This window comes from Gallus gallus, chromosome 1 (genome assembly GCF_016699485.2).
Source record: "Gallus gallus isolate bGalGal1 chromosome 1, bGalGal1.mat.broiler.GRCg7b, whole genome shotgun sequence".
Classification (NCBI taxonomy): domain Eukaryota; kingdom Metazoa; phylum Chordata; class Aves; order Galliformes; family Phasianidae; genus Gallus; species Gallus gallus.
Genome location: NC_052532.1, coordinates 83,007,602 through 83,030,966, shown reverse-complemented (window position 1 = coordinate 83,030,966; position 23,365 = coordinate 83,007,602). Strand labels below are relative to the sequence as shown.

The 23,365-nt window shown below is 48.3% G+C and overlaps 1 protein-coding gene across 3 annotated transcripts; it reads right to left on the bottom strand.

The window, feature by feature from the left end:
- Positions 1–8,512: 8,512 nt before the first annotated feature.
- Positions 8,513–21,612, bottom strand: DRD3 (dopamine receptor D3). Of its 3 annotated transcripts, none has more exons than XM_004938205.4 (7): positions 21,554–21,612; positions 18,844–19,135; positions 12,978–13,090; positions 11,666–11,808; positions 10,989–11,185; positions 9,816–10,161; positions 8,513–9,456 (listed from the first exon to the last, which is right to left on the bottom strand). In XM_004938205.4, the coding sequence occupies exons 2-7, from the start codon at positions 19,123–19,125 to the stop codon at positions 9,260–9,262; spliced, it is 1,278 nt and encodes a 425-aa protein (XP_004938262.1). In that variant the 5' UTR covers positions 19,126–19,135; positions 21,554–21,612; the 3' UTR covers positions 8,513–9,259. The 3 variants fall into 3 exon arrangements, with proteins under 3 accessions (XP_004938262.1, XP_040502240.1, XP_046761173.1); XM_040646306.2 differs by having other exon boundaries at positions 19,062–19,135; XM_046905217.1 differs by having other exon boundaries at positions 18,844–19,132.
- Between the last annotated feature and the right edge of the window lie 1,753 nt (positions 21,613–23,365).

The window sequence follows — 23,365 nt, the reverse complement described above, 5'->3', positions numbered from 1 at the left end:
TCCCTCCCAACTTGGTGCTGTCTGCAAACTTTGTGAGGCTATACTCAATCCCCTCATCAAGATCATTAATAAAGATGTTAAATAGGAGTGGCCCTGGGGGACATCACTTGTGACTGGCCACCCAACTGGATTTAACTCCATTGACCACAACTCTTTGGGTCCGGCAACCCAGCCAGTGTTTCACCTAGCAGAGCATACGCCATCCAAACCATGGGCTGCCAGCTTCTCCATGAGGATGTTGTGGGGGACAGTATCAAAGGCTTTACTGAAGTCCAGGTAGATGACATCAACAGCCTTACCATCATCCGCTAAGCAGGTCAACTTGTCACGGAACAAAATTAAGTTTGTCAAGCAGGATCCACTCATCTATTCATGAACCCATGCTGACTGGGCCTGATCCCCTGGTTGACCTTTAATTGACCCATGATGGCTCCCAAGACTATCGGTTTCATAACCTTCCCTGGCACCGTGGTGAGACTGATAAGTCTGCAGCTACCGGGATCATCTTTCCAGCCCTTTTTGAAGGTGGGCATCACATTTGTCAGTCTCCAGTCCACAAGGACCTCCCCAGTTAGCCAGGACTGGAGAAGGACGACAGACAGTGGTTTGGCAACCACATCTGCCAACTCCATCAGTGCTCTAGGGTGCAGTCCATCTGGCTCCATGGACTTGTGAGTGTCCAGCTTTTAAAGCAGGTCCAAAACCATCTCATCATGGATTATGCAGGGCCTACTCTGTTCTCCATCCCTATCTTCCAGCGCAAGGGGCTGTGCACCCAGATAACAACTGGTCTTACTATTAAAGACTGAGGCAAAGAAGGCATTATGTACAGCAGCCTTATCCTGATCCTCGGTCACTGTGTTCCCCTCTGCATCCAACAAGGGATTGGATGTAGAGGAGATTCTCCCTAGCCCTCCTCTTACTGTTGATATATTTATAGAAATATTTGTTGTTGTCTTTCACCTTAGTTCATCTCTAGCTGGGCTCTGGCTTTCCTAATTTTCTCCCTGCACAGCTCCACTGTATGTTTGTAATCCTCATAAGCTGCTTGCCCTCTCTTCCAAAGACCATAAACATCCCTTTTGTTGCTGAGTTCCAGCCAAAGGTCTCTGTTCAGCCAGGCTGGTCTCCTTTCCCATCAGATCATCTTCCATGACTTGAGGATGGTCCTGCACCTTTAAAATAACTTCCTTAAAGTATTCCCATCCTTCCTGGGCTCCCATGCCCTCCAGTGCTGCCTCCCAAGGAACTCTCTCAAACATGGTCTGAAAGAGACCAAAGTCTGCCCTTTGGAAGTCCAAGGTGGCAGTTCTGCTGACTCCCCTCCATGCTTCAACAAGGATTGACAAATCTATCATTTTGTGACCACTTTGCCCCAGACGGCCTCCAATCTTTACGTCCCCCACAAGACCTTATCTGTTAAGAAGCAGCAGGCCCAGGAGTTTGCCTCTCCTTGTTGACTCCTTCACCGGCTGTGTCAGGAAGTTAACTCCCACATAGTCTAGGAACCTCTGGGACTGTTCCCTTTCAGATGTCTGGGAAGTTGAAGTCCCCCACAGGAACAAGGGGTGAGGTCTTGCAGACTCTATCCAACTGTCTATAAAGTGTCTTGTCCACCTTTTCATCCTGGTTGGGTGGCCTGTAGCAGACTCCCACAATAACGTCAGTTTTACTGGCCTTCCCTTTGATTCTGACCAATAAGCTCTCAACCATATCATCACCATCATTAATTTCCAGGCATTTGCATTTTTTCTTAACATAAAAGGGCCACACCACTGCCTTTCCTGCCTTGTCTCTTCTGAGAAGTTGGTAGCCATCAATCACAGCACTTCAGCTATAAGTCATCCCACCACATTTCTGTGATGGTGACTATATCACAGTTTTCCAACCGCACAATGACCTCCAGCTCCTCCTGTTTGTTACCCATGCTGCGTGCTTTAGTGTAAACGTACTGAAGCTGGGTCATCTTTTGGGTAGGAGAAGCCCTAATACCCTCTATACATACTCAAGTGCTTCCAGTATAGTAACCAGCCTCACACCAACCCTTGTATTCTACCTGAAAAATGGTGTGTCATCCTCCTCCTTCACCAAGACACGAGACTGTGGGATCTTGCTAGCACATCCCCCTCTCACAGGCGCTGGCATGTTACATTCAGGCTCCTTTCTAGTGACCCCATTTTCACCCCCCACCCCCCTTCACACCTAGTTTAAAGCTCTATCAATGAACCTTGCCAACCCCTTTCGTGGGATAAACTATTCCCATTGGTTGCCAGCAGGACTGGTCTCATGTAAATCAAGCTGAGGTCAAAAAACCCAAATCCCTGCTGAGCACACCAGGCTCGGAGCTAAGTATTAATCTGTTGGCCCATCATGTTCAGTCCCTCATCATCTCCTATAACTGGAGGGATAGAGGAGAACACAACTTGTACTCCTGAACCCCTGACTAATTGCTCTGAAGTCCTTCTTCATAGTCCTTAGGTAAGTTCTTCCTATTTTATCACTGCTTACCTGAAACAACAATAGGGGATAACAACCCGAGGACTGTACTAAGGAAGTTTCTCCTTTACATCTTTAACCTGGACCGCCAGGAGGCAGCAGACCTCCCTGTGTAGAGGGTCTGGTCTGCACATTGGGCATTCTGCTCCCTTCAGCAGTGAGTCACCAACGACAATGACCCTTTTTTTTTTTTTTTTTTTTTTTTTTTTTTTGTACTGAGAAGTTTTAATGCTAAGGGTAGTCTGGCTAGACTGTGGTGACACCTCCAAGAAGGAAGAACCATCACCCCCACCACTGTCCAGTTGCCCCTGCAGAGCACCGTACCTGTTCTGCAGGGGCACCTGGGGAGGTAAGGGAATCACTAGGCAGGTGTGCCTGCATCACCAAGCAGGGACCTTTTGCCATTGCCCCCTGCACCCAGGGCATCACCACTGTTGTTAGGGGGGGGAGAGGACAGGGAGCTCATCCTAACAGGAGCACTGCCTGCCAGTCTCCTCCTATTACCTGTTTGCAAGGCAGTAGGGGGTAATGAGCTTCACGTGGAGCCTCAGTAGGGGGTGATGAGCTTCACGTGGAGCCTCAGCTGGCTGCCTAGATCTCAGGGCTGGCAGGGACTGGCACCACCAAACTATCTTCCTCTCACACTCCCTAATGCTCCTCAGCCTCTCCACCTCCACCTTCAGGTCAGCTACTAGGCTGAGTAAATCGTTCAGCTGATCACATCTAACACAAGTGCTATCTCAGTTGTCCTGAACAGCAAGGGCCAGTCTCTGGCACTCAGTGCAGCCACAGACCTGTGCACTAGCATGTTTTTGCAGGACCCCTATCTGGGTCTCCACATTTTTCCTGGCAATAGCCTTCCACCGGGGTGCAGCCACGGCAAACCAGCAGACTCACTAGCACTATCTGGGGTAGCTTTAATGGGACGTGACTGACCTGCTCTGCCCTGCTGCCGGCAGCGCTGGCTCCACCCGTGCCGCGTTACCAGCCCGTTAACAGCTGCCGCTGCACTCAGCACTCGCTGAACAGTGAGGCAACAACGCTACCTCACTATGTCGTCACGTGAGCGGGCGGCAAACCTTTTCTCCGTGCTATCCCGTAATAGCGCCGGATCCCCCCACTTGTGTAGGATACTCCCAGCCTTACCCACCGCCAGACTTACCAACTGCTACCTCCTCGCCCAGTAGACACGTGAATAGGCGGTTTGTGGCTTCCGCGCGTTTGAGCGGCCCACGTGATGCACACGTTCCTCCCCGTGCCCAGTGGGCAACGACGCATCGCCGCTCTCGCTGAGGCTTTCTGTAAGGGCGTGGGTGAGGACGCCGTTGCCTCAGCAACGCTCACGTCACATCAGCCTCTCTCCAGAGAGCCGGCGGCCGCTGCGGGTCACTCTCTAGGGTTTCCTCAGGGAAAGGGAACTGCGGAGACCCCCCTGTACTTTGGTTGGTCGAGCAAGATGTGCCGTTGGTGAAGTCATGCTGGTTCTCCTGTAGCACTTCCCTGCCTTCCACGTGCCTTCTGCTCCGTGATCTTTCCCAGCACAGAGGTGAGACTGACAGGTTGGTAGCTCCTGCGGTCCTCCTTTCTACCCTTCTTAAAAATGGGTGTGATGTCGCCCCGTTTTCAGTCAGCAGGGACTTTATCTGATTGCCATGTCTTTTCAAGTATCATTGAAAGTGGCTCGGTGACTACATCAGCCAATTCCCTCGGGACTCTGGGATGCATCTCGTTGGGACCCACAGACTTGTGGGTGTTCAGGTTCCTCAGGTGGTCACGAACCTGATCTTTGCTTACAGTGGGAGGGACGTTGCTTTGCCAATCCCCTCCTACCAAACCTAATGCTTGAGGGCTGTGTGATGAGCAGTTAGCAGAGAAGACTAAGGTAAAAAGTGGTTTTCTAGCACAGTACCTTCCAGTACCTCCCATTTGTTTCCCAAACTGCATGCACTGGTGTAGAGGCACTTCAGCTTGGCAGCTGATCTCCTCACTTCCTTAAAGGATAACTCCTTAATGCCTTTTACGTATTTCACTTGATTTTCTCCATTGCCTTCTCCTATTACCCCAGGATTCACTGCCTCATCATCACAGTTTTTCATATATGCAGCAATGTTGCTAGCACCTCTCAAAGCAGCATATCCTTCAAGGCCCCTGCCAGCACCGTATGCCTCTAAAATAGCTATACCATCCCACACTAAACTATCCACCCAAGATCTGCCCAGATCTTTTTGTATTACCCTTCCCAGTCCAGAATGGAGCCATATGCAATATGATGTCACATTTAATGTCATTATGTGCTGAAAAACAGCTGGGGAAACCAACCCTTAGGAAAGGCAGGTGTTTAGCAAAGCCAGGTGTGCTGGGCTGGGGGTGGATCACAGGAGGCTGGCAGGCAGCTGACACCTTCAAAGAGATGCAGAACCTTCAAGGAAGGGGGAGTGGGAGACGGAACGGAGGCAAACAACATGAATACCACTTGGCAAGGACAGCAAAGAGAGTAGCAAGAGCTGTGCATGATGTCCAGAGCACTGACAACACTGAGCTGCAGAAGATGTCCTTGTGGCCTTTTACATCCTTTGTTTCTTACATATCTTGAGGAGGAATGAGCATCTTGTTGTTCAGGAAATTCAGCCATGGCTGCTATCCTCCTGCTCACCAGGAAGCAAAAGGCTGAGAAATGATGCTGGTGGCCTTCATACCTGAGGCTTTGGGGTGCTGGCCTCACCCTTGTACCTAATAGTTGCACCACAGAGATACAGCTAGCAAGATGTTATTGCTGTGGAACTCACAGTCTGCCCACCTCCCTCAGCACATCCTTCACAGACAGACAGGAATGCTGCTGCCTCTCAGCTGGGGCAGAGCAAGGTGAACAGCATACCTGCCTCATGGCCCCTTAGCAGGGGCACAGGGTGGCAAAGAGACACACAGTCCCATAGCAAGCGTGCTTCTGCCCAGTAAAAAGTAGTCCTTATTGTGCTGTTTGATTGGCATTGCCCACAACTGCGGGGTAAAACTTATTGAAACTGACAAGAGTCCCCAGGGCAAGGAACCAGAAAGGTCTCTCCCACATCACCAAGCACAGAGCTGGCTGGTGCTTGTCTTGCCAAGATGCTTAAATCATTACACTGAAATTAATTTTTAATTTTGCTCATTTTCTGCTTTGGCTCTAGAGGCTTTGTGTTTCTTTGTTTCACATTTCTAGAGGCATTTTAGGGAAGAGCTGAGAACAGTGTCTAGCAGGATGGGACTTGCTGATGTGCAGTCAGAATCATGAGGGAGGCTCAGGAGAACTGTGCCTGGGCCCAGGGGGAGAGCATCCTTACTGGAGAGAGGCATGGCTGATGGGCTGCAGTTCTGGCAGCTGAGACTGAGTGAGACCAAAGTGATGTTTGATGTGAGAAATGTCTTCTTTAACCCGGAGCATAGGGGGCTAAAGGGAGGCCTCATGGCAACCTACAGCTTCTCACAAGGAGAGCAGAGGGGCAGTGCTGAGCTCTGCTCTCTGTGACAGCGACAGGGCCCGAGGGAACAGCATGAAGCTGTGTCAGGGGAGGGGCAGCTGGGGGTGAGGGACGAGGTCTGCACCAGAGGGTGGTGGGCATGGAACAGGCTGCCCTGGGCAGTGGGCACCATGGCCCCAAGCTGCTAGAGTTCAGGGAGTGTTTGTACACTGCGCTCAGACATAGGGTTTGGATGTTGGATGTTCCTATGTGGGGCCAGGAGTTGGACTCAGTGATCCTTGTGGGTCCCTTCTAACTCAGGATGTTCTGTGATTCTATGATTCTAACTCCTATTCACTGTCACGGGAGCTGATGCTGGCTTTGAAGACGTTGTTGTTAGGAGAAGTTCACTTCAGTTGTTCACTAGAAGGCTAATTCAGATCTGGGATACTTGTACTGGTCTGAAACAGAACTGGCATTCCTGCTCTCTCCTCAGGAGATGTGACACCACACAGTCAGGAGTATTTGCAGGCTGTTAGAGCTTGTCATATCATGAGCAGACCTTCACACAGGTTCTCTGACTGTCCACAGTTCCTGCTCCTAGTTTTCTCTGTATCACCAGTATTAGTAACCTGCAGCCCACCGGTCCTTCCTCCAAATGCTGGCAGCGACTTGGTTTTTCAAAAGCTGTCAGATAAGTAGCAGTGGCTGCAGCAGAGCTTTGGTTTTCACTGAGCTTACACAAAGCTCTATCCTATGTAAGGCTGCCCTGCCATAGTAGCTGCTGGCCTGAGCAGGTTGTGCTGACCCCAGCTGTCAGCAGAGGACCAACCTGGGGGAAATAGGAGTGCAGTTGCCACCCTGACTTCCCTTGCACAGGCTGAAATACAGCAGTCTCCAGGTGTTCTTTGCCCAAGCAGGAGTTGCTTGTGCTTTGACCCATAGCAAGGTGCAGCTGAATAGCTGGCCTCCCTATCCCTTAAGGAGTCTAGGGAAGATTGATTGTGGGGAAGAAAGACTTTCTGCAAGGCTTTGCAGGGTTTTATCTGAATTGTAGCCTGAACAATGGTTTACTTTCAAATATGCCTGCATCTGAGACTGTTAAGATGACATGTCCCACAGCTGGAGCATGGTAGCTGAGCGCGGGCACTGGCAGAGCATGATGGCTGCTACACAGCAGCCTGAGGAGAGGTCACAGACTGAGAGGCACCATGGAGGACAGGTTCTGCCTGAACAGGGCATGGCAGTATGTGGGCCGCAGCGGCTTAATCACAGCCTTTTGTGGATTGGGACTAATGTCTGCCAGGAGAAATGGTGGAGAAAGGGGTAAATGCTGTTTTTCAGCTAATTTTTTCATGTGCGCTGTGCCACCGCTATGTCTGGACAGGCAGTGATTGGATGTCTTCCTCTTGCCTTGCTGGGCAGACTGCTGTTGTTCCCTGTGGGTTTGGGTTTTGCCAGCTCTCTTCTGTCTCCAAAGGCTCTTAACTCTCCTTAAAACCACCACAGAGATGCCTTCTGGCTCTTCTGCCTGCGGGCTTGATCACAAATAGTGTCCAGCAAAGGGGACCTTTAGTATCCTATCCTTGCTGCCATGTGGAACACAGTGAGGGCAGGCATAGACTGTGAAGTACCTGGCTGTGCCGCATATCTGTTATGACATGCCAGCAGTGCAGGCTTCCCAGTACTGGGAGTTATGTGCAGCCTGTGGCAGGCTCCAAGCTCCCTCTCTACCTCCATGGGAGAGGAGCTTCTGCATCTTCCAAGGGCTGATGCTGGAGGAGTGAGGAGTCCAACAGCTGACAGAACCTTCACTTGCTTCTATTCCTTGGACTTTCCTGTGAGGCCACTTGTGTTCTTATTGCTGTGGTAAGACTGAGGCACAGAACTCAAGCAGTATTTGAGGGAGCGAAAAAGTCACTGTTTTATTTTGGAGCTGATTTTTTGTGATTGTGGGTAGATTTTGTGGTGGGTTTTGCTTGAGGAAAAGGTTCAGATTCAAATAAGGTTGGACTGAACATAACAACTAAGGAATGCTAGGCCAGAGCTCAAAATGGACTCAGTCACCCTTTAAAAGATCTGTTTCCTGTTTTCCACCTTTCTGTCAACTCTGTGTAAAGAAACCAAAGCTGGTCTCTGGTGGTCTGTGTTATGACAGCATCTTAATAAGAATTACTGGGGCAGCAATCTTTCCACAGGTTGATTCGCTGGATTTATCCCCAGCATATCCTGAGTGCCTCCTATGCACTTCAACACCTCTAAGCAGATGGAATAACACTACCACATGCCTGTTTAGCATAGCTGAGAAATGAATTTACCATATTTTCAGAATTTGTCTGAGGGAGGTGTTTACAACAGGCATTGATTTCTTTCCCAGTTTCACTGGTGCTTCACTGTGTGAGGCCTGGAGAAACACTTCCCTACTTTGTTCTGTATTAGTAAAAGGCAAGCACTAATAATGGCCTTGTGTGGGTACCTGGGAGGACGATCGCTTCACAGAGGGAAAGTGCTGAGAGGGCTACCAGTGAGAAAAGGCTTATGGCAAATGTGGCAAATGGATCCCACAAAAGCAATGACACTTCCAATTAGATGTGTGTTTTATTGTATTAATGCAGTTACAATACAGTATGAAAAGCATCTCTCCACGCAAACAATACATGGTGTTCACTAGCGTCCCACCCCAAAACCCATCAAACAAAAGAAGGACAATGTTTTGTCTTTGTATTAGGAAAGAAAGGAAGCACTGCCTGGATGGAGGAGCCAAGGTGTAGAAGGCAGAGATGACTTGTAGTTATGCCCAAAGCTGTCAAACGTGTCGCTAACAACACTGCTAAGCCAAAGCTTGGGAGAAAGAGCTGGGGCCCCTGGTGAGTCTCTCTGGATCCTGTACAGTGAGAGGTGAAAATGGGAGAAACATCAGGACTGTCCCAGGATGGGTTTTTCTGTACAGGGAGAAGAGCATTAGGCTGCTCTGGCATGAGACCAGCTGACATGGCCTAGCTGGACTCATTTGGTGTTTTGACCTAGGAACTACTGGAGATGGATTTGTGAAATAGCATGGGGAAAGGAAACCATGGAAGGACTGCTCTGGAACGGCTGTGGGAAACCAGGCCAGCCTGCGTGCTGACATCTGGGTTGGCAATGGGGCTGATGAACTGGCCTGAGGTGCTAGTCCTTTCTTACTGAAGGGATGTTATCGAAACTGGCTCCCCAGGGCTGTGCTGTGAGAGCAGGTACTGCAGCAGTCAGGATGAATCCTTATTCTGGCCATGCTTTGGATGAGGTTCAGTGCATTCCCAGAACAACCAGAAATGCTGGCCCTGCTGTCAGCAGCAGAGGATCTTGAGGAAGGCTCTGCGGAAGTCGGTGTTGAAGGTGGTGTAGATGATGGGATTGAGGGCGCTGTTGACATAACCAAGCCAGGTGCTGGCACTGTACAGCCCTGGGGGCACATGGCAGGCGGGGCAGTGGGCGTTGAGGATGTGAATCAAGAAGAATGGCATCCAGCAGACTATGAATGTCCCTGAGTTTAAAAGAAAGAAAACAAACTCTGACTTCAGAGAGAAGCAACAACTTGGAAAAAGGGCTACACACGTGCCCTCTTCCCTGACCCTTTCACTATTTCCCTGCAGCCCAGTACACCTGTCTGCCTTTGGTAAATGCTGAAGGTGACATTAATTCCTGATCGAGAGTGACTTTGCAAGAGTTCAGGTTCCTCAGAATCATTTACGTGAATGAACAGGACTTTAGATGTGGCCTGCTGACAGTGGCCACAACTTAGGAGCAAAGACTACTGCCTTAGCTGTTTTAATGAGTTATGACGAGGGCTGTTTTATTTCCCTGTTACTACTCAGTTAATGAGGGGAACTGGCTCTCACTCACCCAGGACAATAGCCAGCATCTGTGTAGCCTTCCTCTCCCGAAGCTGGATCAGCCGGGGCTGCTGGTGTGCTAGCTTCAGAGAGCTGACAGTTTTGCCATTACTGAGCCTCTGTACCTCCAGCCCAGGGTTCTTACTCTTTCTCCTCTCTTCCAGCCTGTTATGTTGTGGAGTCCCAGGTGTCTCGCTGAGAGATCTATCTTGGCAGAAGCTGCGGTACTGCTGGAGGCTGAAGGCAGTCAGCAACTTTCTTTTGGTAGACATCTCCTGGTCTGAGCATTTGAGCTGGAGACAAGGGGAAAATGGGTCCTGGCATCTGTTTGGCAAAGTTTTCCTCTTGTTGTGTTCCTGCAAAAGAGGATGCCACAGAGGAGTTTGGAACCATCTCAGCTGTTCATTGGGTCAAAGGATGATAAGAGCTGTAGGAATTATCCTTACCCTGTATCATTTCTTGGCTGCTAAGACTAACCTCTGGGGATGGCACAAAATCTAGTGATTGGGACTGGCCTTATGAGAAGGATGAATCAGAGTGTGACAGCTCTCTGCCTCTATCCCACAAAGGAGAGGCATGAGAACATGAAGAGTTCAACCACCTGCTCTGCTAACCTCTCACTTGTTGTGCTGTATCAGCCCTGATACCCTAAACACCTTGACTCTTTCCCAATGTAGCTTCACTCTCAGAAAATGGTTAAAACAAATGGGCTTGCATGGCTTGTGTGATCAGGTGATCCCTTTCAAATCACTGTGTTGGTTCCCTTGAGCATTTTGAACTCTTAAGTGTGATGTATGAAGATTTTTTATTAATAATCTAGGTCATTAAAGTCTGTGAAGTCTCAAGGATGAAACTTCACAGAGTAAAAAACAATAAATGAATAAATCAGTCTCATTGGCAGAGAAAGGACAGCTCAGAAGGAACAGTGGTGTAGGCTGTGTTCTTTTCCAGTTGTCTGGATCCAGAGGCAGAGATACACTTGGGATATCTTGTTTCTAGAGTGCTAAAAAAGAACTTAACCAAAGATTCTGCAATTCAAATACCATGGTATATGAATGAAGGATGGGATGAAAAGATGTTATATCCCTTCTTTGTGCTTTCCATTCTGTGCTTTGACCCTCTGGAGAGATTACGCATGCCCTGTCCTTTTTGACAGTTCCTACTGTGTTCATGTGGATCTTACTTTGTGTGTATAACATGGTTTGGTGCTGGCGCTGTAGCTGCACTGCCGACTGAGGGTTCTCTTCTTTTGCCTTTGTCTTAGCACGAGGTAAATCCGGACATAGAGCAGAAGGGTCACCATGAAGGGGAGGTAGAAGGATACCAAAGAGGAGTAGATTATGAAAACAGGATTGGATATTGAACAGACACTGGGATCCCCTGGGGAGGAGAAAAAAGAGAGAGGAATGGCTGAGCTGCTTCAGATTATTGGAAGGAGGCCCCTGGTGTATTGGCAAAGCAGGTAATATGCTGGATGAGGGATAAGGGCAGCTTATGGAGAGCAAGCATCTCCAGTCTCCTTTATTGCAAATTATACTGTGGCCTACCCAGTCACCTAAACAGTGTTTAAAACCAGCTCTGCCTCAGATCTTCTAGCATGACCCATCACGCATCTGCTTGTTCTTCTGGCCAACAGCTGTGCCCACTTCTCTAACTTCTATTTCCATTCTTCCTTAGAAGATCCTTTCTCCTTTGTCCTTTCTCCCATTCCTGACATCTTCCGAGATGCTCTTTTCAGTTCCCTAAAATTTCCTATAGCTTCAAAAACCTGCAGGTTCCGTGCTAAATAACCTGGCCATATAAAGAGCAGCTTCACTGCCAGCCCCACCCAGGATTGCTATTGTTCAGGATGTCACTTACCTGTAGTATTGAAGCCAAAGAGGAGAGGGCATGACACTGCGAATGCCAGCATCCAGACTACCACGATCATGAGAGAGACCCTCCTGCAGGAGCTCTGCCCAGTGTTGTACTGGTACTGCACTGGTTTCACCACTGCAGTGTATCTGTAAACCAAACCAGCTCCAGAAAAAGGAGAGGTAAGAATGGTGGGAGGAAAAGCATCAGGTTTTAAAAGGAGGAAGAAAAGCCACATAGGGAATGTGATGGTAGAAGTGATGAAGAGATGGAGGAGGAAAGATGATCAGATGATGGATCAGCAGTTTGCAAAAATGGTAAGCAGGGTATTGTGGGGAGGAACAAAGGAAAACAGAGTTAGTTGGCAGCACTGGGAAGAAATGTGTGCAGAACTGTTGGCGTTGTGAAGCTACAAAATTTGTGGTACCAGATGGGCCCCTTAGCCCCCTAGGGTTAGAAGTGCACTGCTGGGAAGGAGCACTCTCTGGAGCAACCATGGCCCATTCTGCTGTGCCTCCGCTGCCCTCCCTGGTGTTGGCCTTGTAGACAACCAGATGATTGCCCACCGGCATGTATTCAGGGACATTTGGGTGCCAGGATGCCCTAGAAAACAGCTCCACAAGCTTGGGATTTGGAAAGCTCAAGAGTCTTGGCTTGAGGATCACCCAGTGGCAGAACTAAACTGAAATGGGGAAAGACGCTCCTATGGAGAAACATTGGTCCAGTCCATTGCTGAGAGCTGCCTCTTTAGCTTTGAATCAGAAATTACAAAGGTACAGTATGTAGTGCTTCTTCCTTCCCCTTCTGATCCCCGTAAAGAGAAAGTTTAGGGCCTAACTGGACCACATGTGCCATGGTCTTGGCTCCCAGCTCTCAATGCTGCCTAGAAAAAGCTGAATTATAAGACACAGAAAAACAGGACAAGGCTGAAGATAATGCAGCGATAACTTTCTCCTCTCCGTATGTATATGGCAGTACTTTGTTTAGTAAATCTCCCTGGGGGAATGTCTCTACTCAGTGGGAACTAGATGATTGATTCTGGTTTCTACCTTCAGAAGGAATGAGGATGTGGCTGACTATCAATGCATAATGCTTTGTTGCTTGTGTATCTCTACCTTTTCTTAAGTGTAGACATCTTCTAGCACATAGTGGGCTAAGCCATATTCATGGCTGTAGAGACAGTGACAGACCTGATGGAAAGCTTATGTTCCTGAGGATGCTGGTGCTGCCTGTGCAAACCCCACATCCACATTCCTTCCATGGTTGTCTGGGGCCTACACCCCCCTGGGCTATTCTCCTGTATGTACCTGGTACTCACCTGTCAATGCTGATGGCACAGAGGTTTAAAATGCTGGCTGTGCACATCATGACATCCATCGTGACAAAGACATCGCAACAGATGCGGCTGAAAGTCCAGACTCCCCCAGTCACCTGCATCAGGAATCACAAAGCCATCAGCCCTGTTCTTCATAAAGTTCTAAAAAGCTGTGTATAAGAGAGTGCTCTCCTCCAAGCTCCTCAACATCGAGATGAATTTGTGTTCACTGTGATGCTCAGGGCAAAACTGAGGCATCTATGTTGTATTCAGGATAATGTGTGGTGAGTCACAGAGAATCCAGGAGCTCAATTTAACTGCTTTACTTATTCTTACAGAAGGAGGCAGTATGCAGAAATAGATAGCAGCTGTCCATTTTCTTATGGCTTAGCATGATACATTGAATTAAATATGATATAGTTGTATACATTCTTTGATTAAGAATTCTCTGAGGAAACCTAAGGGCTAAGTGTTCCTCAGCTTAGCTGTTGGAGTTCTGTTGGAGTTCTCTTGTAGCCACTGAGCTTGAAAAATGCCGCAAATCTTATGCATTTATGCATGAAACAGAGACCTGAGACCCAAGGCTTCTCCAGAACCTCATCTGGATTCTTATCTCAGTTACAGATTTTGATTATTCAATCTGAATGAGAATCAAAATCTATTCAGACAAAGGGTTTTGGGTCACTACCTTGTCTAGCTTTTGTTCTGCTTGCTTTGAATTTTTAATCATGAAAGCTTAGCTGTGGCCAATCTCTGTGATGGAGAAATACACTTTAGGCCCACATGCTGACATCTTTGCAGCTGAAGTTTTCATCTGGCAACAGCATGCTCCAAGCACTGTGTGGCACTGCTGTGCGTAGGTCTGCTCTCCTTGAGGCTGCAATGGCGGCCTGGCTCAGAGGGAGGTGGTCAAGGAGCACCTGCTCCTTGCAGAAGATGAACAAGGAAGCAGCTTGCTCTACAACAGATAAGCCTAATGAGTGAATACAGCTAAGATCTGAAGTAGTGCATGTAGTTTTGAGGCCCCGCGTAGGAAAGACAGTGATGAACTGGACTAAGTCCAGCAGTGGGCCACTGATATAGTCCTGAGGAGTTGAAGCATTTGTCTTAGGAGAAGCTAGGGGAACAGGCCTTGATCAGCCTGGAGGAGGAGTGACTTTGTGGGGACCTAGCAACAGCCCCTCAGTATCTAATGGGACGTATTAAGAGAGTTGGAGCCAGATTACTGAAAAGCTAGGCTTTTCTCAGCAGCGTGGTAGGAAAATAAAAGAGACAACAGGCATTCACTCAATGAAGAGAGGTTTAAAGTGGTAATGAAGCAGTGGATCAGGTTGCCTGGTGAGGCTGTGCAGGCACCATCCTTCAAGGTTTTCAAGAACCAACTGGACAGAGCCCTGAGCAGCCTGTTCTGACCTCATGGTTGACTCTGCCTGAGGTTGGACTGGGACCAGAGGCCTCCTGAGGTCCCCAGAATTGTCCTGTGATCTTGTGAATATATGCCAGCAACCTACCTGTCAGGCCTCTGGTGTGTTGTAGTAGGTGTCTTGCGGGGCTACGGGATGTACGGGACAGGCCTCTCCCTAAGCATAGAGAGACAGTGCTATTGTGCTGACCTTGATGCAGAGAAAACAGGAGAAGAAGAAGGATGAGAAAAGAATGTGGAAACGGCCAAATGAGGCACAATGTTATCTGGTGTGAACCAATCAGAGTGGGACATGACAGCACGGTTTTGTAGGTAAAATGTATATAAGCTGTGTTTAGTAGTGAATAAACGCCATTTTGCTGCTCATCATATTGGTGTGTGTCTGCAGTCATTTGGCCCTGATCAGGCTATGGATCAGTGCGTGCAGAGGCCTAACACAGGTGGCTAACATCGTTGTTGCTGAATGCAACAATGGTGCCACAAGGGGTACCCTTTTCTTGTAGGTCAATGGGTCAACACTGTGGCAAGCATCAGTACCTGAGAGGGATGCAGCTCACTGCAGAGAGAAGCAACACTGATGCACTCTGTATGGATTTTTTTTCAAGGTTGTTCAAGAAATCATCCTGAGAAACTGTCATGTTTTTGACTGTTCCTGTGCCACCACTCCTGCACATGGGTACAGTAACTTGCTGAGGTGAGCTTTGCCTTCAGGGTGTTCTCTGCTGGGCCCAGCTGCTGTGTGTCAGAAGTCAGGCACTGAACTGACTGCCAGAGGAACATTAGATCCCCTGGCACTGAATGGATGCCTGGGACAGAAATGGAAATCAACCTGCAAAACGCAGAAAGGAACTGTGCTTTCATCTTCAGTTTTCTTATAAATTTTCTGGTACTTTTGGGGCTCCTTTGTTTCCTTTTCAAAAACAGCAAGCAAAGAGAAAGAAGAAAAACAAAACCTACCGTAGAGATTTTCTGCACAATTAGAAAGCTACAAGATGTACAAACTGAAGGCTGCCCTTCTGAAATCAGAGACTTGATCAGGTAGGTTCCTTTTTTAAGGAAATCCCACATCATTTGTGCATTAGCTGCAGATTTTGAGACCTGCTTGCCCACTTCGAAACATCTAATAATTATAAATGCTGAAAATCTTTGCAGTGGGACCTAGCAAAGTCTGCTTCTGTAGTGTGAGGCAAAATACAATGCTCTGTGTGTGTGTGTGTGTGTGTGTGTGTGTGATCTGTGAAGACTGAAGAATATCTCACCAGGAATTGCTGGCAGGTGTTTGCATGAAGCCAGCTGCTGCTACCCCAGCAGATGTGCAAGCACTTAATGGAAGGAGTTTCTAAGGTCCTGAGCATATTTGAACACAAAGCCCAAAGAGAAGCTCTGGGAATGTGGACCATTAAAACTGAAGTCGTTGGTGGGAATGGCTCTGATGTGAACCCTCTCAGGATGATGTATTCAGATCACATCACTTGTATATTAAGCTGCTGCTTGTATTCAGGGGACGCTTGGCAGATCAAAATGTTGGGCTTAAAACCCATTCGAGCTTCCACCAGTCAGAATTAAAATGAGGGCCAGCCCCACAGAAGTCAGTGAAGAAGCTGATGTTTACATACATGAGAATACAGAATTTATTCCAGAATTGAACAAAGAAGTGCCTTTTTATTATAGGCCTTGTTCATGCTTTTAAATTTTATTTCTGCTCTTTATTTTCTTGTTCCACTCATCTTTGTTACAGAAGCAATAACTTGCCATGGTTTTCATGTGCTGGCAGGGCACCTATTCTTTATCCCTCTGGAGTCTTTTATCCAGGAATCTCAAAGCACATTGCAGGTATTAATTGAATGTCACCTCACAACTGCGTGGATGAAGTGGATGGTTAAATAATATTCTCCTCTTACAGATGATGAGAGCAAATCTCATAGAGATGAGCCGATACAATCTCTCATTACCACTCAGTGCGTGTGCAGCAGAACTGAGAACAGAGTCCAGGATGAAATCCTGGTTCTGTCAAAGACAGAACAGCTAATGCTCCCTATGGACCATTCAGGTCAGGCTCTCACCTTATCCTACATGGTGACCAGCCTGCTTTATCCACAAAACTGCAGCATTATTATCTTTAAATTTAGGAAGTCTTCCAATCTGAAAACCATTTCTGTGCATTCATAAACGTATGCAAATCCATCATTCCTGAATCCCTAAGAATAAACAAAGGAATCTGTAAATCACATTAAAATAATGATGCGTGGATAGGAATAAATTAAGCATGAACACAAAGTTGCATCAGGTTTGTAAGCAGCTGTGCCTCTAAGCATGATCACTTAAAGAGCTTTGTATTTAAGAGAAAGTTCTTCTTGGGGATGCCATTAGCACCCTGCAGCTGAGAAATCCCACTTACACTTTTGCATGGCCAGAGAAACTAAAAGCATGCGTTCAGACAGGCCAGCTGACGAGTGGGAAACTGCTGGGGGGAGAGGCTGCTCCACAGATGCACCCCTGAGCATACACATTCTCCACAGCAATAGCAACTGGTAAGTCTTTCCTAATGCAATGCATATTGTGATTTCTTTCGAGACTGAAATTATGTTTGAGGTAATGGAATATTCCTATATGAGCAGTCTGAAATTAAATTTGATTTTAATAAATACTTTTTAGGTGTAATCAAAATGCATAGTCAATTATTTTTTTTTTATTGGGTTGGCTTTCCTTTCCTTATTCCTTGCTTTTTATTGTTCTTCCCTTCTTTATTGCCTCCATCTCTCCAACACCACTTCCTACCCCATGAGGCAACACCACCGAGGGGCACACATCCTGCAGAGCAGCTCCAGGACTGCTCCACACAGATTAGTCTAAATATCACTACTAACTTCATTAGGAACATGATCACACAAGCAGGATTATGATCCTTTGTTCTTTCATTCCACAGTGATACTATTTTCATAAATAATTAACCATCAATGCCCTTACTAATTAATGATGCTTGTACACAGAACAGACCTTTAATTTCTCTTAATTGCGGTCTTGCTGAGGCTACAATGGATACAGTTTGGGAGAGGCTTGGTTTAACATAAGGGAAATGCCTGCACTCAATGCCAAACTTTAGAGATCTGCTGGCTACTCAATGTGCCCTATTGACAGAGGAGGGCTGCAGACCACTGCCATTCCGCTGCTGCTTGATCAGATATCCTTGCACATGCACAGCTGGTTTGGCATTTGCTGGAGTTGTCCTGTATTGTCCTACTTTCTATTCATGCACTGTAAAGTCCATATACACAAGTTAAAATCACTCTCTGCTACTGCTTTGCTTTGTGGGAAGGAGGTCAGCCAAAGGCGGGCAGCTGTCACCAGAATGCTTTTCCCACCCTCTGGCCTGATCCCACCTTGCCCCTTAGAGAAGGAGCACAAGGCTTCGTAGAGGTCATAGCTCAGAGGCTTGTTCTGTCTCTGTTATCATGGGAACAGGGCTGACAGGGCACAGCTGAAAGCTTATGGCTCATAGGCATTCACTCTAATTTTTCTGGATCTACCAATTTACTTGAGTTAGCATGAAAATGCTAAAGAGAACAGATACAAATGCCAGCTGTAGTGTGCTTTCCTGTATTTACTGTAGCAAAAATGTTTACTGCTGGAGTGGCTTCAGTAATTCAGGATTTTGCCACTGTGTGGGGGAATTTGGAGTCCATTTTTACTACCCTGTATCTGACAATGTTTTTCATACTGCCACTGTCACGCTACTACAGATTTACACCAGCCCAATGTGCGAAACTTGGGAAAGTGAGAATAAGACCCTGAGGGCTTGATGAATCCTTTGAAGTTATTGTGAAAACCCTCACTTGACTTAAAGAGATTTTGGAGCGTGATCCATAGCTTCATCTCTTTGTCAGCCTGCTTAGGTAATGTTACTTGGAGCTATCATCACAGACATTAAGGCTCTGAAGCTCCAGAAGAAATGAGGATTTGACCATTCTTTTGTTTTCTTGCCAGCAGGCAGGGACTGATCTGGACTCTGAGATGAGTTCCTTTAAGATATTTCCACCCCCTTGCCTCCCCCGTCATTCCTAATCCATCATAGTGCCCACCGGCAACCCCCCTAGCTGGTAGTGGCAGCTTCAAGGGCACCCAAATTAAAGTGTTGTTAGCACACTGAGATCCAAAGCTGACATCACTGGAGGTAGCCCAGTTGCCATTCAAACTAAAAGAGCTGTGCCAGAAAGGGCTGGGCTCAGGGTATATGCTGGTGGGTTGTACTTCTCCAGCTTGACTATGGTCTCCTAGGGCCACCCGTGGGCCACCACACACACCACAACTGCTCCAGAGCTAGCTGGGAGGCTGAAATGCAAACGGGCTTTATCTGTCCCAGAGCTGGCCTATCCTGAATGCACATGGTCATGCCAGTTAATTTGTACCTCAGTTCAATGCTGCTTGACTTTTCCAAGATGTACTCACCTCCAGGTACACTACCCATGGCATCACCAAAGTAGCCACCAGCAAGTCCGCCACTGCTAGGCTTACCACAAGGTAGTTTGTGGTGGTTTGCAAGGTGCGCTCCCTCAGCACAGCTAAGCAGACCAGCACGTTCCCAAAGATGATAGCCAAAATCAGGATGCAGTAACAGAGGGCATAGTAGGCGTGTGAACGTGGCAGGTCAGGTTCTGTTGTGTTACCTGCTCCACAGGGAACAGAGCTGGTGGTATTAAGATGGCTGCTGGCTCTTGTGAAGAGTGCCATGGGGATGCTGCTGCAAAGAGAAAGAGACGAGTGAAAACTGAGCCATACAATAATTCTGGAGAATGACAACTTTTGGTAGATGGTATATGTCTGTCATATTTCATTTGCGATGCTACTTCAAGTCAAATTTAGAGGGCTTTATTCTGCTCAAATAAAGGCAAAGCTTTATTTTACAGTCTAGTTTGTCCTGTTTTGTTTGTCACTGAATCTAAGCCAAAAGAAGAATGCAATATTTCATCTGCTACCATAGAACCACAGAATTACAGACTATCTTGAGTTGGAAGGGACCCACAGGGATCATTGCATGCAACCCCCTGCTCAATACAACACCACCCCAAATCCAAATCCTACGTCTGAGCGCTGTCCAAATGCTCCTTGAACTCCATTAGATCGATTCTATGCCCACAACCCTCTGGTGCAGACCCTATCCCTAACCCCCAGCTGCCCCTCCCCTGACACAGCTTCATGCTGTTCCCTCCAGCCCTGTCGCTGTCACAGAGAGCAGAGCTCAGCTCTGCCCCTTTGCTCCCCTCATGAGAAGCTGTAGGTCACCATGAGGCCTCCCCTCAGCTCCTCTGCTCTGTGCTGAGCACACCATGGACCTCAGCTGCCCTTCATGCACCTTGCCCTTGCCCTCCAGACCCTTCCCCATCTTCACAGCCCTCCTTTGGATGCTCTCTAATAGCTTTATGTCTGTCTAATTCTGTGGCACCCACAGCTGCACCCAGTGCTGGAGGTGAGGCCACACAGCACAGAGCAGAGTGGGACAACCCCTCCTCCCGCCCAGCTGGCAGTGCTGGGCCTGGTGCACCTCAGGGTCCAGCTGTCTCTTTGGGCTGCCATCTGAACAGTTCATCTTACCAATCAATACAACTATGAGGAAAGCGGCAGTAGTTTTAACATGCACCAAAGTCACACCACAGTACCAGTTAGGCCAGCTGGGCATAAGTGCAGTCTAAAACAAAGCAGTCCATAGCACTTGGAAGACCCAACACATTTACCCAAATGAGAGCTTGGAGGTCCCATCTTTTCCCTGGGAAGCACTCTCCTTCTTCCCTCATTAAAGAAAACTCTTTTAATATCTTCATGCAGTTGAGAGCTCAGCAGCCTGGCAGAGATTGCACCTGCACTGCTCAAGAAGGCTCTTGAACCCTGGCAACCTCACAGTGAGCACCACAGGCTGAATTACTCCTCTCCTACAATGTGTTCTCGTCCCAGGCCTTCTGTTCAAATGATGCTCAGCTTCAACCCTGCTTAGCATGCCAAATTTTTCAGTGCAGCCCCCATCTCATCCATATTGTGCTCTGTGTATTCCATGCCTGGCTGGAAGATACACTTCCTCTGCTGAAGAGCAAATCAACTTGTCATTTGGGATGGAATAATGGAAAGATGCATGAAGCAAGCTCTGCAGTTTTTTTTCCTTACAATGGGCTTGTAATTGTGCTTGGGAACCTGGCCTTTTTTGATTCAGGAGGCTGATTTTCTCCTGATTTACCATGCTGATTTTTTCAAGGTATATGAAAGCTGCTGTCCCAGGGTTGTCCTATGGCATTCAATCCCTTTTATCTGATTTTTTTTATTATTATTATTTTACTTTTTTTTACTAGTGCTCCCATTGTTAAACTCATTATCAGCAAGACAGGTACTAAAGGCAAGGACAGAACATTGCAATGCCAGCACTATAAATAACAGTCCTTGCTCCACCTTACCGCTGAAGAGAAACATCCACAATGTATGCACTTGTAGCTGTGTAATAGGTGATAATTACTCCAATCCCTTTCGTAGAAGCATCCCTCAAACTAAGCCGCCCATGCCAGCCTGTGGTTGTGAGAGAATGAGGGCTGAACGGGATGGCAGCTGATCTTCCCCGTCCCACCAACGCAGACATCCTTCAGGACAGGGTGAAGCCATCTCCTACCATGAGCGTTTCATCTGCGAGTGATTGCACTTGCCTCTCCTCTCTGTCTTTCTTCTGCCTGACCCCGACCAAGAAGTTAAGCCCCCGCTGCATGTGAAGAATTCATTTCCAGTGGAGCCAGCATTGCTGCCGAGCCCAGGAACGGCGTTCCACAGAGCAGTCCCTCTGCAGTCCCCCAAGTCAGGGCTCGCTGTACACCGACAAGGCTCCGCTGTCTGGGGCCACGAAAGGCAAGGTCCGTAGCACTGGAATCAGCTGCCCAGCCCATAAGCAAAGCCACCCGAGAAAACGAACGAAAGACACAAGGCTTTCGTGCTGCACGGTTTGCTAGGGGGTCCCTCCCGTTCCTCATCGCAACCCAAAGCGCTATCATATCCCCTTCCGCCAGCAAAGCCCCGCTACCCCCATCCCCGCCGTGCTCCCTCCCTCCCACCTTTTATCGGGCTGCGGGGAGTGAGGGCGACTAGGGGGCTCGGGGAGGGGAAGGGGCCGGCGGTGAGTGAGACTTACCCCTGCCCACCGGGCCCCGCCGCCGCGGCCGAGCGGGGCTCGGGCTCGGTGCCGCCTCCTCCCCGCCCCGGCCCGGCCCCGGGGGCGGGCGGGGACCCGCAGTGGCGGGGGGCGGGAGAGGCGGCGGCCCGTGGGGGCGAAGCCCTTTTGGGGGTTCGGTGAGTGGGAAGGTGGGGTGGTGGGACCGCAGCTGGGGCGTGGAGCTGAAAAATTGTTAGTTGAAAGATCAAATGAGAGAGGGATTTTAGAAAGGAGAGGGTTACAGAAGTCTGCCTTAAACCCGGGATGGAAGATTGAAAGTGGAGGGAAAGCTGAACGGCAGGGTGGTGTTGGAGAAGTATCCTGAGTGCCTCAAAGATGCTTCCCGAGGTGTGAGATGGGGTCTGTATGGCCCTGCAGTGCGGTGTCTGGGTTGGACCTGAAGCTCCAAGTGGACCCGATGGGACTGGGCAGTGCCCACGACCTGCTGCAGCACAGCATGAGAGGGCTCACTGTCTCAGGGAACAGGCTTCATACATCTGTGGCCATGGGCTGACTTGTGGTGGGCAAGGAGAGGAGACACTGCAGAAAGCAGTATTTTAAAGACATGAGTAACCTTGATGAGTATGCCTTGAGACCATGGCTGCCTGGATAGTAGATATCCAGGATAATCTCTTTGTAGGTAAGGGTAATAGGAGAGAGAAGATACGGAGAATACACATTGCTACTAGAAGTGGGTATTTTGAGAGTGACAGAATCAGAGAATCACGGTTGGAAAAGACCACTAAGATAATCTAGTCCAACCATGTCTCTTCATCCTGGTTGGGCAGTCTATAACAGACTTCCACCAGGATGTCAGCCTTGTTGGCCTTCCCCTGTTCCTTACCTGTAAAGACTTGATATCATCATTCCTAGTATTGGGTTCAACAACCTCAAAACACTCCCTAATACAGAGAGCCACTCCACCGCCCCTCCTTCCTTGCCTATCCTTCCTAAAGAGCTTATCCATTGCAGCACTCCAGTGATGACTAAGTCATAGTTTTGCTCCCACAGAATGATTTCTAGCTCCTCCTGCTTGTTACCCCTTCTATGTGCATTGGTGTAGATGTACTTCAGGTGGGCTGTTGGTCTCACCACTAACACTGACATGCAGTTCCTAAGCTCATCTCTAGCAAGCTTTGTTTTATCCCCTTCTCCCTTTAAACCTAGTTTTAATCCCTCTCAATAAGCCCCACAGACTCCCAGGTGAGAATTCTTTTCCCCTGTTGAGACATTTGTCACCAGCAGGCTGGGGGCTGAATAAAACGCCCCATGCTAAACAAAAACAAAAACAAAATTCCTTTGATGGCACCAGCCTCTTAGCCATGTGTTTGTCAGTTGGGTTTTCCTGTTCCTCTCAGTAATTTTTCCTACTAGTAAAGGTATCAAGGAAATCATCACCTGAGCTCCCTCTCCTTCAACTAATTGCTATAATGCCCAAACACCAGCTTTAGCCTTTATGGGGAAGCTGGAAGTGTGAAATGCCCCTAAGGGCTCAGTGTTGCCATGATCAGCACCAAACCTGTAAGCTCACACCCAGCCCTGCCCCATGGCAGGCTGACAAATGGTGCTGGGTGACCACAACGAGCCTGCTCAGTCTCTACAGATGATGTGTTCACAGGTGTTCTTGGTGGAGGGTTTCGCTGTCAGGCTGTAGAGTGAGCAAGCCATGAAGTTGCCGAGCCACTCTCCATCATATTTGAGAAGCCATGGCTGTCAGGCGAGGTCCCAGATGACTGGAGGAAGGGTTACGTCACTCCCATTTACAAGAAAGGGAGCAAGGAGGACCCAGGG

Excerpts from the sequence above, each read along its gene's own strand:
- DRD3 (XM_004938205.4), bottom strand. The coding sequence starts at position 19,125 with ATGGCACTCTTCACAAGAGCCAGCAGCCATCTTAATACCACCAGCTCT. Across the intron at positions 13,091-18,843 it reads CATGGGTAGTGTACCTGGAG|GTGACTGGGGGAGTCTGGAC; the intron begins GTGAGTACATCT and ends TTCCTGATGCAG. Across the intron at positions 9,457-9,815 it reads GATGCTGGCTATTGTCCTGG|GGACATTCATAGTCTGCTGG; the intron begins GTGAGTGAGAGC and ends TTTTAAACTCAG.